Below are 15178 nucleotides of genomic sequence, written 5' to 3' on the forward strand. Positions count from 1 at the left end.
TAAAGACGTAAAAAACAAGTCACGTAGTGCGCGGCAACCCGAAACACGATGGCTTGCGTAGAGCACCCAGGGGTGGAAGAGATTGATAAGAGCCCCATCATCAGAGAAACTGTCTTATCGATGGGGCCACCTGACAGCAGGAATACCCCAACCCTAAGACCACTCCCAAACACTGTCAGCCGGACATAGAAAGAGACCGTTTGAGGCCTGTAGCACTGAGCACTCTCAGAAATAAAGGTACAACCAAAGTCACAGTTGCTTTGGTTGCTTTGGTCATTGTTACTTATTGAACTAAGTTAATCATGTTCTATAATATAAGTTCAAGGGAATCATAAGGTTAATTTGATTTGATTTAATTATTGTATTATTAAACCATCGTATTAAACTATCGTATTTTTAAACTATTGTATTACACTATCGTATTATTAAAACATCGTATTAAGTTTCTTAAATTATCATATTATTAAATCATGGTATTAAATTATTGTATTATTAAATCATCGTATTATTAAATCATCAAATTAAATGTCTAAATTATTGTATTATTAAATCATCGCATTAAATTATCGTAAAAAGAAATCATGTTAAATTATTGTATTATTAAATCATCATATTAAATTATTGTATTATTGAACCATTGTATTAAATTACCGTATTATTAAATTATTGTATTATTACATCATTGTATTAAATTATCATATTAAACCATTGTATTATTAAATTATCGTATTAAATTATCATATTATAAAACCATCGTATTAAATTGTTGTATTATTAAATCATCATATATAATTATTGTATTACTAAATCTTCGTATAATTAAATCATTTATTCATTCATTCAATTTCTTGTCAGCTTAGTCCCTTTATTAATCCGGGGTCGCCACAGCGGAATGAACCGCCAACTTATCCAGCACATTTTTACACAGCGTATTAAATTATTGAATTATTAAATCATCATATATAATTATCGATTTAATAATGGGTTGCAGCTGGAAGGGCATCAGCTGCATAAAACATATGCTAGATAAGTTGGTGGTTCATTACACTGTGGCAACCCCTGATTAATAAAGGGACTAAGCTGCAAAGAAAAAGAATGAAAGAAAATGTTGCAGATTAATGGAGTATGATTTTGATTGTGATTGATGAATCCGTTAAGCCCTGCTAATATGCAAGTAATAATTAAAGCATGGGTGTGATTTTACCAAGTAGAATGTGATCCTAAATTAAAATATATGTTGAACAATGATATCATTTCTGTTCAAAAATATAATCCATACCTAACCAGAGGGCTTTAATAGCTGGATAATGATGTAGAAGCACACAACCATAACTGTAAGCCTAAGCTTAACTTAAACTGTAAACCTATCCCTTGAATCTGATTGGCTGACTGGAATGTTGTTTTAGAAACATGTACTTGGAGACATCATGCTATTCTAATTGATGACAGGCCATTTAAATACCAGAAAATAATGCATATGCAAAATAGAGATGCGGTTATAAAGCAAAGCGAACCTCGTTTAGGCATTATTTTCTTACAATTCAACAGGCCAGAGTCAATTATTTTTCTTCTACTACAGTAACCACACTTATATCATGGCTCATTTGTTGTATTTTGACATTTCTCAGGTTTTCCCTCATAAACCGCTGATGTGGACTTTTTTTTTATCATTTGCTGTAGCGATTTAAAAACTGTAATCAAGTCATTTATATGTGCATTTATATGAAAAAAACCTGCACATTTACAGTTCCCGCTATTAACAAACCTTATAGCTCAATAAATTAGTCAACAGTTATTAAGGCACTAGTTGGGTTTATGTAATGGGTAGGATTAAGGATACAGAATAACATCATATTTTATAAACACTTATTAAAAACTATACTATCATAAAAATAAGCAGGTAAAACGCCAGTAGTTAATATTGGTCCTTAAACTAAAGTGTTAGCTTGATGGGCACTTGCATACAAAGGTCTACCTGTTTAAAAGGCATCATCCCAATGACTTTTCTAAGAGTGTTTAGACTCAGTTAGCTGTACTAGTTAGTCTTTATTAGACCGACTTTATAAAAATCATGAGCTCAGGTCAGTTCTGAACTTAAGTGCAAGCAACTGAGGAAAGGAGGGATCTGCAAAAACCATATGAGTAAAAGTAGCACTGCCAGGAAATATTCAGCTTGGATAAAAAATGACTCTTTGAGAGGAAGCGAGAGGGAGAGAAAGAGAGAGAGGTAAGGGGTATATGAAGTATTAAAGTTAAAGGCTAAATTAATCAGTAAAGCAACATCTTGCCTTCTGACATCAGACGGTGTAGGTTTGGGATTTCCTTCACGTGGGGAAATGGTGGACACCCCTCCGAAGGTGTCTGGGGGGCGTTTGAAGGGGTTTCCCCCTGCACGGCCCTCACATCGGTTTGATATGCCCCTTTTTTCCGCTGAGTCACGGAAACACTGCTGCCCCTTCAGCCAATGAGAGCTCTTTAAGACCTGTCAACAAATAAAAATTTTTTTTTTTTTTTTGTTTTTTTTAAACGTATAAGGTAATGAACAGATGCCTGTATTTTGTGATACATAGTTTTATTTACACATAGTTTTATTTTTGGGTAAAACCCAAAAATTTAAGGCAACTCAAACTAATTAAGTTCAAAAACTAATCTTGATGTGCAGATCTCTCGCACGCCCCCATACTGAATGTAACCACAAACCATGATTTTTCCTTCACCAAATTTGACTGATTTCTGTGAGAATCTTGGGTCCATGCCTCATGAGACACATTGGGATGCAGTTCAACAAATAATTCAGAAAAATCTACCTTCTGCCACTTTTCCAAATGATCAACTAAGTCAAGATATTAAATATAGTAAGTTGAAGTCAGAATTATTAGCCCCTCTTTGAACTTTTTGTTCTTTTTTTTTAAATATTTCCCAAATTATGTTTAACAGAGCAACAAAATGTTCACAGCATGTCTGATAATATTTCTTCTTCTGGAGAAAGTTTTATTTGTTTTATTTTAGCTAGATTAAAAGCATTTAAAAAAAATCATTTTATGGACAAATTTATCAGCCCCTTTAAGCTATATTTTTTTCGATAGTCTAAAGAACAAACAATCGTTATACAATAACTTGTCTAATTACCCTAACCTGCCTAATTAACCTTATTAACCTAGTAAAGCCTTTAAATGTCACTTTAAGATGTATAGAATTCAATTTCAATTCAATTCAGCTTTATTTGTATAGCGCTTTTACAATGTAGATTGTGTCAAAGCAGCTTCACATAAATGGTCATAGTAACTGGAACAGTGTGGTTCAGGTTTTAGCGTTTAAGTTCAGTTTAAGTATAGAAGGGTCTTGAAAAAATATCTAGTACTATATTTTTACTGTCATCATGACAAAGATAAAATAAATCATTAGGGGCTAACAATTCTGACTTCAACTGTATATATATATAATATACAAAGTATATATAATACTAAGCACTAAAATTTTAATTCATTGGATACTATGAGGGTCACCTATCATTAGATACATACATGTTTGCATGTCATACATTTAAGAAATACCTGCAAGTTTCTCTGTTGTTACATGTGTTATTACATACATCGAGCCTTAGACCTTACCCACCCTTAAACCATTCGTTAATTAATAAACTTGTACTTTACATTAACTGTACTCTACCTCATAACGTTTTTACATACAACATGCAAGTCAATAATGAAGAAATCTAATATAAATATCAATGTCAGGTAAACAAATATGCAAAAAAGGTACCATTTACTGAGAATGACCCCAAGAACCTCTACCAACAAGACATATCATAATCATTATTGATTAGGATACTGATATAAATTACCTGAAGCATGGAGAGGATGGTTGCCCAGTGTTCAAGGGCCTTGGGTTATCTAGAAAGGCTAAAGGTTCAAAGACAGACATAGATTGAGAAAATTCCCTCTAAACATCTTCAGTGTTTGCCCTCAAGACAGTGAAGTGATGCTTCTCATGAGAATCCACCTTCCTGCAGAGTTTAAATACATCTGAACCATCTAATGAAGGTCTTTAAGATTACCAGAAACTTCCAGGCAGGTTGAAGCAAAAGTTTGCACAAAGATTGGTCTTTATGAGCAAGATAGGACAGGTCTGTCTGCAATTAGAGAGCTGAAATCAGAAAAGACAATGCATGAAAGAGGCACACACTCACTGTCAACTTGTAATTCACAAAGTGTTCATTTAAAATAAATATGGATTGTTACAGATTAAGTCCATGGGGAGAAATGCAGGCGCTTTAGGGTAGCATTTCTCTGAGGACGTGAGGCAATGATTGCAGTCCACTGACAACACACGCGTTCACTTTTTTTTTTTTTAGGAGTATGGGAGTAATTAATGCTCAGCGCTGTAGTTATGAGACCTATTAATGGATGGAAAAACAACTTCTCCAGAGAGGAGCATCACATGAGCAGATCCTGTACTGATTGTTTACTGATGCAGACTGCAGACACTGTTTTCAGTTTGTTGGTTATTATGTAAAGATGTTTAACAAACTATACTTTAGTCCAAAATTTGGATAAAGTGTTGAAAATCCCATTCGCCGCACCGTAAAAAAAATGTTGGGTTGCACTTAATCGGTTTTTGTTGGGACAATATAAAGAAATTAAGTTAACTTATTACAAATGTACACTGTAAAAAGGGATCAGTTACTTAAATTGAGTAAACCAATTGTCTTAAAAGCAACAAGTTTAAACAACTTTACAAAAATAATGCAAGTAAACCCATTGTAACTTGGAACTGCTAAGCTGACTTAATTTTTATAATTATGCTAATTGTACTCACTTTTTAAAAGTCAACCAATCTCTTTTAACAGTGTCAGAGTATTTTAGCACGTTTGTTTTTCAATAATTACTACATTCATTACAATATTACTTAATTGGTGCTTCATTGAGTCTATAAAATCTACAATTATAGCCTGCTCTGAATTTAGAAGACACACTAGAGAGCAGATTTATTGGTTACTGTCATTTTGCTAGATACAGAAAAACTGGGAAATAAAGGTGTATTGGAAAATAAGTGATTAGTTAACTTTTATTTAAAATAAAGTGAATACAATTTGCATAATAATAACAATTAAGTCAGCTTAACAGTTCCAAGCTACAATGGGGTTACTTACATTACTTTTTGTTAAACTTTTCAACTTGTTTCTTTTAAAGCAATTGGTTTACTCGTGTTAGGTAACTCATCACTTTTTACAGTGAAATGGGATTGAACATAAAACAAGTAAGTTGTCCTCCCGAAAAACCTTAAGAATTATGTTGTTTCAGCTAATTTGTAATAAGCAGTTTGAACAAAAAGCAAACGTCATTGTCGGTTTAAAATGTTCTCCAAAAAGTTGTTTGTGCATATATTACCCACATTTGAGTTGGAAATTTGATTTGATTGTTTTGGAACAATTAATGATTATTTTTTAACAAATATTCAGAAAACATAATCACAATTGAAAATGTATACTACAGGATATACAGGGGCGGGTTTAGTTATTTGGGGGCCCTAAGAGATTATAGCCATGGTGCACAACCATCCTAATATGCACCTTTTGTATTTTTATTAATTTATTTTGCTGTTTTTTTTCTTATATCACTCAACCTTCTTTTATATATTTGTATATTAATGTAGTCTGTACATTTTACTGGATTTGTTTTCATAAAACAGTGAAATATTTCTGATAAAAATATACAAAATAATACACACACACACACACACACACACACACACACACACACACACACACACACACACACACACACACACACACACACACACACACACACACACACACACACACACACACACACACACACACACACACACACACACACACACACATTTTCTTCCTGATTTGACTATGAGTAAACCAACTGAGTACTGTAAAACCTAATAAGTTAAGGCAACTCAAACCATTTGAGTTAAACTACACTGAAAAAAGTGTTGCATGCAGAACTGTTGCAAATAATTTCTTTGTGTTGAATTTAAACAAACAAATTAAGTTTAGTAAAGTTCAACTTAATTTGTTTGTTTAAATTCAGCCCAAATAAATTGTTTACCACCTCTTAACATAAAGAAATTGAGTAAATTCAAGGAATCATCTTTGAATAATTTTTTTCAGTGTAATCTAAGGGTACTATGTACTTACTCCGTTTAAGCTGAAGTTATGCGGTATTTTCATAACTCATTACCTTCAACACTGAGTTCAAAACTCTTTTCAAATAAGTAGATTTAACTTTCAGTCAATTTTGAGTTAACCACACTCATTTCATTTGATAAAGTTGACTTATAGCTTTTACAGTGTACCTTTAAGATACTCTGCACTTTCTAAAATTGTACTGCAACAGCACCTTTATCTTTTACTTTAATTTCCGATAGTGTATAATGACCAATTACAGAAGTGAATATTGACCATTTCTAACAAAGCAACATGATAAAGTCTGGGTAGATTAGTCAAGTCACCTTTATTTTAAATGGTAAATTAACAGCCTGTTTTCATAGTCAACATGTTGTGGGCTGTAAAAATGGGAAAAAGAAATAACGTTATATGTAATTTTGTAAAATTGTAAACTTTTCTAAAATTGTCCCTAAACGATATGGCTTGTGGGTTGCATGTGTTCTTCGCATCGATGTTTCTATGATGAAGGTTTAACATCGATCAAATTACTTTGTCCTGCAAAAGCTTCTTTATAGTAAATTAAAGCTCTTTAGATCATAAACTATGAAAAATGGAAAAACATTTCATTACTGGCAGGGGAGGACTGGCCATCTGGCAATTCTGGCAAATGCCAGAAGGGCCGGACCTTTTATTTTAAAATGTGGGCCGGTGTGCTATTTTTAAAAAATTTTTATGTATTGTTTTTACATGCAGGCAGCTTTTATCTCTTGCAAGAAGTGAATATGATAATGATAATAGTTATTATAATAATAAATGTTAAGCATTGGCCCAATCGGCAATGGCCGGCTGGTTTCGAGAGGGGCCGACCCAATCAGAGGTTACGTGGACGTAATCAAAATCTGTCAAGAATGTCAAACAAACAGTAAGTGCAGCACAAGCTAATTGTCAGAGATGGACTGTAGAAAAGGAAAGGTGTTGCCGAAAAGCTCAGAGAAAGCAAAAGATTGCTCTAAAATCAGACGCTGCCAGATGCATAAAATTAACTGAAATAGTCTCGAAAGGGGGCAGCGCAGTGGGTAGCACTGTCGCCTCACAGCAAGAAGGTCAATGGTTCGAGCCTTGGCTGAGTCAGTTGGTGTTCTTATGTGGAGTTTGCATGTTCGTGTAGGTTTCCCTCACAAGTCCAAACACGAGCTATAGGTGAATTGGGTTACACATATGGGTAACACATATGCTGAAAAAGTTAGTGGGTCATTCTGCTGTGGCGATCTCAGATTTATAAAGGGACTAAGTTGAAAAGAAATTGAATGAATGAAATGATTGATGTATAAATTTGTTATAAATGGGTTTTTGTTCCAGTCACATACATTAAAAGTTTAAATATATATTACAAAAGGTACTGCTTATATTATTTCACCATCTGTGCACCAATATAAGTAGTAAATGTGCCTGTTCGTGGATAGGGCTGTGTCGGTGTGGTAATATGGGCTGGTGTGGCTACAGTGCCAGGGCTGATTTTTAGTCCCAGTCCGCCCCTGATTACTGGGTTAGTTTACCTAAAATTTAAAATTCTTCAGAACTTGGAAAGAACTTTGATTAGTTGAACCAGGGAAGTGACATAAAATGTTTTTGGACGTTTAACATCTCAGAACCATAGCTGACTTTTAGATTTCCTTAACATACTGTATCTTAATTTGTGGATTTCTTAAAATGAATAAAGGTCTAAGGGGTTTGGAACATTACGAGTGTGAACAATTACTAATAAAATTCTAATTTTGGTTGAACCACTTCTTTAAAAATGCTTCTTAAGGAAACAAAAATGTTTACTTCCCTTTGAAAAAACCCTTTTGTAGTTCTTCCTGGCGCCTTTATTTGTATGACTGTGCTGTCAGTCAGCAGTGGTGAGATTTAATCAACTGTAAACAGAGGGGGGAAACCACAAACTGCCACCATGGTGATGGGTGCCTAAGATCATTGATGTGCAAAGCCCTTCCTGTCTCACCAACAAAAAGTCCTTGGTACAAGTCAGACAAAATATCAATGTGTCACAAAACACAGAGTATCAAACCTGCTGCGTATGAAGCTGCAGACCAATCATGCCCTCTCAGTCTGCAATGAAAAGCTTCTACTACTGACATTGAAAGAATCAAAACTTAACCATGGAGCAAGAGAACATTATCCTGTATTTGTGTTTGGCCATGTGAGCACCTGTATGATGTGCTGATCTAACGGAAGCTACACCTTACAACCTAAAGGAATGTGGAGAATCAGCTGCTGGTTGGAAAAACTACAGAACATCTTCAGGGGTCATGAAGAATCCAGGTTGCTGTGGAATATTTTGACAGCACATGCAACAGTAAATGAATATATGGTATACAAGAGAGCAAGAGTAAGCAGCCTGCTCTAACAAGGAAACTCACCTATTTTACATGTTGACAGAAAAGTGACTAAATACTACATTTTTCTTTCATTGAAATGTAGAAAAAATAAAAATAAGAGAACAAGTGTGCAGAAGTCATCACAGTGGGGTAAACTCAGAGTGCAGTAAATGGAAGAGTACAACAAATCATTTTTTACAGTCCCATTTGCTGAAATAATGAAAGAAAAACTCTACGATGGTGTTATCAAGACCTTCAGAAAAAGGAAAAAAAAAGTGTGAGAATAATAACGGCAGCCAGAAGAGAAAACAACATTAAATGTATTGTACTCCCCCATAGACACTGCATTAGAAACACCTAGGCCCAATCCCAATTCTACCCCTTAGCCCTTCCCCTTACCCCTCGTTTTGCATGTTCACGTGAAGAGATAGGGGTGTCCCAATTCTCTTCATCCTAAAGACGTAGGGCTAAGGGGAAGGGCTATACCTCTAAAAAAAAGAAGATTTTTCAGGACCACACTCAAAACTGAGGGGTAAGAACATTTCACAGTATACACCAGCCACAACGGCAGCATGGTTGCACATGGAAGTCAGGAAATCCACAAATTCATAACATTCATAACAGTGTTCATGTTTTCCAGTCATGCTTTTGAACAAAACCGCTAATATAAAAACGCAAAATTTCGCTACCTACAATCCCTAATATTAACTCCTGTATAGTAGTGCCACAACATTCTGACACTCGAATATCCTGTTAGAAAAGTCTAGTGGCTGCGAATGACCTTTTTACAGTGTCTGCTATAATGTCATTGTTGTTTTCGTGTGTTTACATAGATGAATAAGGCCACTGTGTAAATGCGCAGTACAGTTATGATCTTATTACCAATCATTTATCATTATGATAACATAATATAGGCATTCAGTAGTTTCCTGAAGATAAATATAAAAAAATAACGCAAAAAGAATACAGCAGTCATGATCGTCGATCTCATATGAAGCAAAAGATTGTGATGACATACGATGACGTGTGTCATCACGTGTCTCATTTCTTAGGGGTAAATTTTGACACTCTGTTTCAAGGGCCAATGGGAAGGGGTATAAAAATAAAATTGGGATTGGGCCCTAATATTAGTGGTAATTCTTTTTTGGACATAAATTCAAACATAAATGCGTAAAAAGTTGAGAATTTTTTTTTTAACCTAAATATTAAAAACTTTCAAGGATTTAAGATTATAAAGACTGCTAAGTGTCATAACAATCTTGTGAAAAAGGTCCACTGGGGGAGGGGCAAATCGTACTAAAAGGTATGAAACTGTACAAAATTCACATGAATTTGTCATCATATTTACTGTGAACTCTTAATTAATTTACCCTAAAGCTTGCTTACTAGAGGTATGCAGATTCCAAATCCACACCTTGGTTTACATGTAGTCAACTCAAAGTTAACTATGTAAAAAACACCATGGAAAACAGAGCTAAACGGAAGTATGGCAAACAAATCCTTCAGTCACACTTTATTTTGATGGTCCGTTTACTGAATTTAAGTTACATTGCATCTACATGCCAACTAATTCTCAACAAATTATAAATAGAGTGTTAGGTTGAGGTTAGTTTAAGATGACACGTACAATACAAAGTTTCTTATAGTCAGTTAAATGTCTGTTCGGCAGCAGTATCAACAGATATTAAGCAGACAGTCTACTAATACTCAGATGGCCCATTGAAATAATGTGTTACCAATCCTTCTTCTTTTGTTTAATCCTAGTAATTATGTTGCATCCACCCAATTGTTAATTATATTTTATTTATCTTACTTGCTCTTTAATCTTTCATTAATCATTTGTTATAAGCAGAGATGTACTTCTATAGAAAACAAAAAGTTCTTTTTTTTTATATACAGGTGAAACCTTACTATATAAAAATCGCACAAAATGTTCTTCATAGTAAAAAAGGCATTTTGATTTTGACTAAATATGTTCTTAACTCTAAGAAAAAAAAAAATTGTTTTTAGGAACTTCACTTTAAGGTTCTTCAGGAAACCAGAGATGTTTTTCCATTGAATCCCTTTACAAAGTACATTTTTGGAACCTTATTTTTTAAAGAGCAAATGAAGAGTATAGACACAAAAACCTCTAAATGTTTCATCTAAATGTATTTTTTTCAGCCCCCTATGTTTATGTTCATTTATTTCACTTTAAAGGCAATAAAAGGAACTTATCACTATAAAAGTAAAATCACTGAGCCTACAAACACAGGACTAAAAAAAATTAAAAACCTGCTCAAAATTCTACTGTTTTACACTGAAATGAGTGTAGTATTACAATAATAAAAGAGCAACTGATCAACTGTTTAATAATAGAGTAATTGATCATCTCTGCTCTTCACAATAACACCTTACACTGAAGGCCTTGTATGATATTACTCCCCAGCGGTGATGCTATATTGCGCAAATTATATTTTACAGAAACAGTGTGTAGGTGTGTCCCTCCTGCAGTCTCTGGAGTTTCATGATAAAACACCAACTCGACTGTTCTGTGATAACCATACACACAAACCATCACTGGCTGTTTTAAGGGCGTTTTCATTTACAAAATTACAGTGCAGTGTTGGAAACTCCTCACTGAATTTTACTTACATTATTCACAAGCATAAAATCATGATTAACACATGTACTTTAATGCTTATTTTATAATGAAATTATGTCCTTAATACACAGGCACATATATATTATATTGAGTCTGAGAATATACAACTGTAATCACTATTATTATTAAAAACTATAATGCTTGCAACTACAGCATTATTTTAAATAATTTCACTTCAATTAACTGCCAGTTATCTATTAAACGATCTATTGCCTGTAATGAGTTAATTTAAAAAGAGCTCCATTCTCCATTTTGTTAATGCATGTACAGTATATGAATACAATGGCACTGAACTGAAACACAGCAGCAAAGAGAAATGCCCTCTGCTGTTGGTGGAAAATGTTTACATGCATAATTATTTTAAGTTGAACTAAAAGTCTAATTAATCATAATTCTAAAAAACATAAGTATTAAATCTTACAAAAATATATACTGTACATTTATTAGTTTAATGCAGAAGTTCAACAAGTGTATTTATTTTTTTGCCTGTGACGACTCTTAACCTATTAGAAAACATGCAAATCTATTCAGAGGATTTTATTTTATGGATTTTATTGATTACATGGGCACAGAAATCATTTCACAGATTCATATATACGTTTATATTTCTATTTTGTATATATATTTCAGGCTATGGTTAAAATTATTGGTCTATTACAAAGAATGAAAAACATTTAGAACTTTAATTTAGTCTTTTAATAATTAAGCAGTATTCTAATAGCATGACTTTACTGACCACACTACAATCATATGCCTATATATGTGTGCATATAGTCATAAAACTCTTGTCATAACACCCAGTCATGCTACAGATTTTTCCCAATGAGTATTACAACAAGTGCGCTAAAAAGGGTTATCTTTGAAATTCTTTTAAATATATATTTAAGTCATGCTTGGAAAGTTGTAAGTATAAGAATGAGGCTATAGGTGTGTAGGATATGAATAAAATCATTATTCTATTAACAAAAATGGTCATTGGTTTTAAATTAATCAAATAATAATATAATGTGTACTCTTCACTTTCTTCTTTATTACTCTTAGGTTTAGTTTTTAGAGACTGAAGCTTCATACCTTAACTTTTGAACTTTGAGCCAAGGCAGTCATTTATGTCTAAAAAAACTAGAGCATTAAAGCAGATAAGTGAAGAGCTTTAAAACTGTATGTTGTGCAGTGGACCAATAAGACGCTGATAAGGATCTCCGCTGAGATGGTAAGGGGGATCGCAGGTCAAAGCCTTAGAGGATGATGCACTCTTTACGGTTCCTGGTGATCTTTTCAGGCTTCCCATCCTTTGCCTTAACAACGGCCTCTATAATCTACAGGATTTATACAGAGAAAAATAAGAAAAATTAAAAGAATTCAACAACACTCAGTACAGCTATTAAAAGCATTATTTAGTTAAAGGCTTAGCTTGTAATCAGGAAGACCAACACAAACTACACAGTGCTGAACCAAAAATCAATTGAATAGGAGCGAATGACAGTCCCGGATTTTGAAGAGAATTAAAAAAATATGAGCAATTCCATGCGAATGTCAATCTTGCCAGGAAAAAAAAAAGTTTACCACAATTGAGAAACTGTTTCTAAGCTTTTTGTGCAAGCAAGTATTTTACAGTACTTTAAAAATACTCAAACATGTCTCTGTCTGCACTTATGCACATTTCACCCACTCAAATAAACAAATTAACCCAAAATATGATATTTCACAATACTTACATCCTCACTGTAAGGGAAACCACCTGACTCCAGCTTTGAGAAAACCAAAAAGTCATTGATCTGTATCTCAAAGCATCCTATAGGAAAGAGAGAGTAAATTAGCCTACAGGCCACATACACATACAGTAGCCTACCTGTTATTTACGTATGGTCTTAAGTAAACATGATGACATAAAACTGTACCTAATTATATATATATATATATATATATAGAAAGTGCTTCACCTCTCCTGCCCACGAAGCCGGACACCTCAGCATCAGGACAGTTTCCACAGATTTCTCGCTTCAGCTCCTGGAAGCGAGGCTCGTAACCTCATGCACCACTTGTGTGATAGAAAAGCAGATATCTTTTATAAAATGAACAATACGTTCTTCATGTGTAAAAGCTTCTGTGCATGATCACTTAAACCGGTTTTTCCACATCGCACGATAACACTATTCATTTACAGTTGCTCCTTTTCCAAAGAATTCGACGGAACCGGTTCACAACAGGCGGTTGAAGTCAACTCATTTAGGCTACTTGGTAGCTAATGAACGTTAGACCAAATAAACTCCGAGTAGGCTACTGTTTAATATAAATAAAACAATTGTTATGCTCTGGCCGTATTCATAATTATAACTAATATGAACAAAATTTATACGACCAACTAACCGTTTAGACTAACGTTGCACCTACGAAGATTAACTATGGTTTTGACCATAACCATAGTAGGCTTATTTGTAGTAACGTTAAAACTTAAACAGCTGATAATAGATAGCCAACGCAAACAAACTTGACATACTTTTCATAAAGATTCACCAAAATAGGAACGATTAAACTGTTTAAAATATTTGACTAAACGTGTCACGACACAAAAAAGTAAACATGCACAGAATCGGTCATCGAATCGACTCTTTAAGCAAACTCTTCAAAAGAATCGATTCGGAGTAAACAAGCGTATTCTACAGACGTCCTATGGTTACGACTGCCACTTCAAAATACGTGCTTGATGACCAAATACATCGTTTTCTTTATTTTATTTTTTTTATTAAACCTCAGCTAGAACACAATGTATTCACAGTGCTAACAGATGATTTAAAACCACATAAAATACTGAACAGTAGGCTACAAACAGGTAGTCTAAATGCAAATACAGCTTACCAGTATTCGATTTTGACCTTCACGACCATGATTCTTGTCTTTAGGTTGCTGGTTACCTTGTTGGAGGAGACTGAAAACAACACACGCACTCTTCGCCACTGGAGACACCTGTGTGAGAGGAAACACCCTGCACCTGCCCTACACACCTAGATCACATCACAATGACACTGCAACTCTTGAGCAACCTTTCAGCACAGCCAAATTAATGTTAGCTATGCAATTCTTTTAAGTTAACCAAAACAATGATACTAACACAAATAAATCACACTAAGATCATTTAAAGCACTCTGCCTACAAGGACGAGACCATCCGGCTTGTTTAAGCCCTTTTCAGAAATGTTCATGACACTGAATGTAAAAATGAAGTGCAATAGTTTGCATACAATTGCCACTATTAGTCAATTTGTGTGTGTGCTAGCACAAGTACATTTGAATAATAATAATAATAAAAAACTATTGGTCTGAAAAACATCTGATAGACGTTTTGCAGAAACATTCATATAACATTCAGATGTGAACAAACATTGAATAGAAATTTTTGTGATATGGGTGATCAGGGAACTTGTCAAGAAAAGAAAAGTTAACCCTAAAATTAATTCTGTTAGAGATTCATGGCTAAACACAAAAGAAGATATTTTAAAGAATACTGGTTGATAGCACCCATGACAGCATTCGTCGTAACATATCTTGTATATGGCAGAAGAAAGAAACTCATAAATGTTAAAAACCTCATGAGTCAATGGTGAGGTAATTTTAATTTTCATTTTTGGGTGAACTACATCCCTTTAATGCAAATATCTCTACAATTGATCACATTTCAGAAATTCCACTTGAACACATGTGATAAAGACGATCCACTGAAGCTCAAACTAAGCTTCAGAATGAGGAAGGAAGGTGATTTTGAACATGGAATGTTGCCACGTGACCGGTCTGACTATTTCACAATGGATGATCTGCGGGGGTTTTCAAGCACAACCATATATAGGATTTACAGCATAGGTCTCAAACTCAATTCCTGGAGAGCCGCAGCTCTGCACAGTTTTGCTCCAACCCTAATCAAACACAGCTGAGATCTAGTAATCTTGAACACCTAGATTAGTTGGATCAGCTGTGTTTGATTAATGCCGCAGTCATACTAGAGTTCGATCTTAAGAAATTC

General features: G+C 34.1%; 1 protein-coding gene and 1 long non-coding RNA gene across 2 annotated transcripts; both read right to left on the bottom strand.

The window, feature by feature from the left end:
* Positions 1 to 23: 23 nt before the first annotated feature.
* Positions 24 to 4132, bottom strand: LOC141381176 (uncharacterized). Its single transcript, XR_012400921.1, has 3 exons — positions 3845 to 4132; positions 2289 to 2482; positions 24 to 172 (listed from the first exon to the last, which is right to left on the bottom strand). It is a non-coding gene; the product is annotated as an uncharacterized lncRNA (long non-coding RNA).
* A 7567-nt stretch (positions 4133 to 11699) lies between these two features.
* On the bottom strand, positions 11700 to 14175 carry selenow2b (selenoprotein W, 2b). The gene is made up of 4 exons (NM_194418.3): positions 14021 to 14175; positions 13105 to 13202; positions 12880 to 12956; positions 11700 to 12480 (listed from the first exon to the last, which is right to left on the bottom strand). The coding sequence occupies exons 1-4, from the start codon at positions 14047 to 14049 to the stop codon at positions 12400 to 12402; spliced, it is 285 nt and encodes a 94-aa protein (NP_919399.3). The 5' UTR covers positions 14050 to 14175; the 3' UTR covers positions 11700 to 12399.
* Positions 14176 to 15178: the final 1003 nt, after the last annotated feature.

Source organism: Danio rerio, chromosome 3 (genome assembly GCF_049306965.1).
Source record: "Danio rerio strain Tuebingen ecotype United States chromosome 3, GRCz12tu, whole genome shotgun sequence".
In the NCBI taxonomy this organism is placed as follows: Eukaryota; Metazoa; Chordata; class Actinopteri; order Cypriniformes; family Danionidae; genus Danio; species Danio rerio.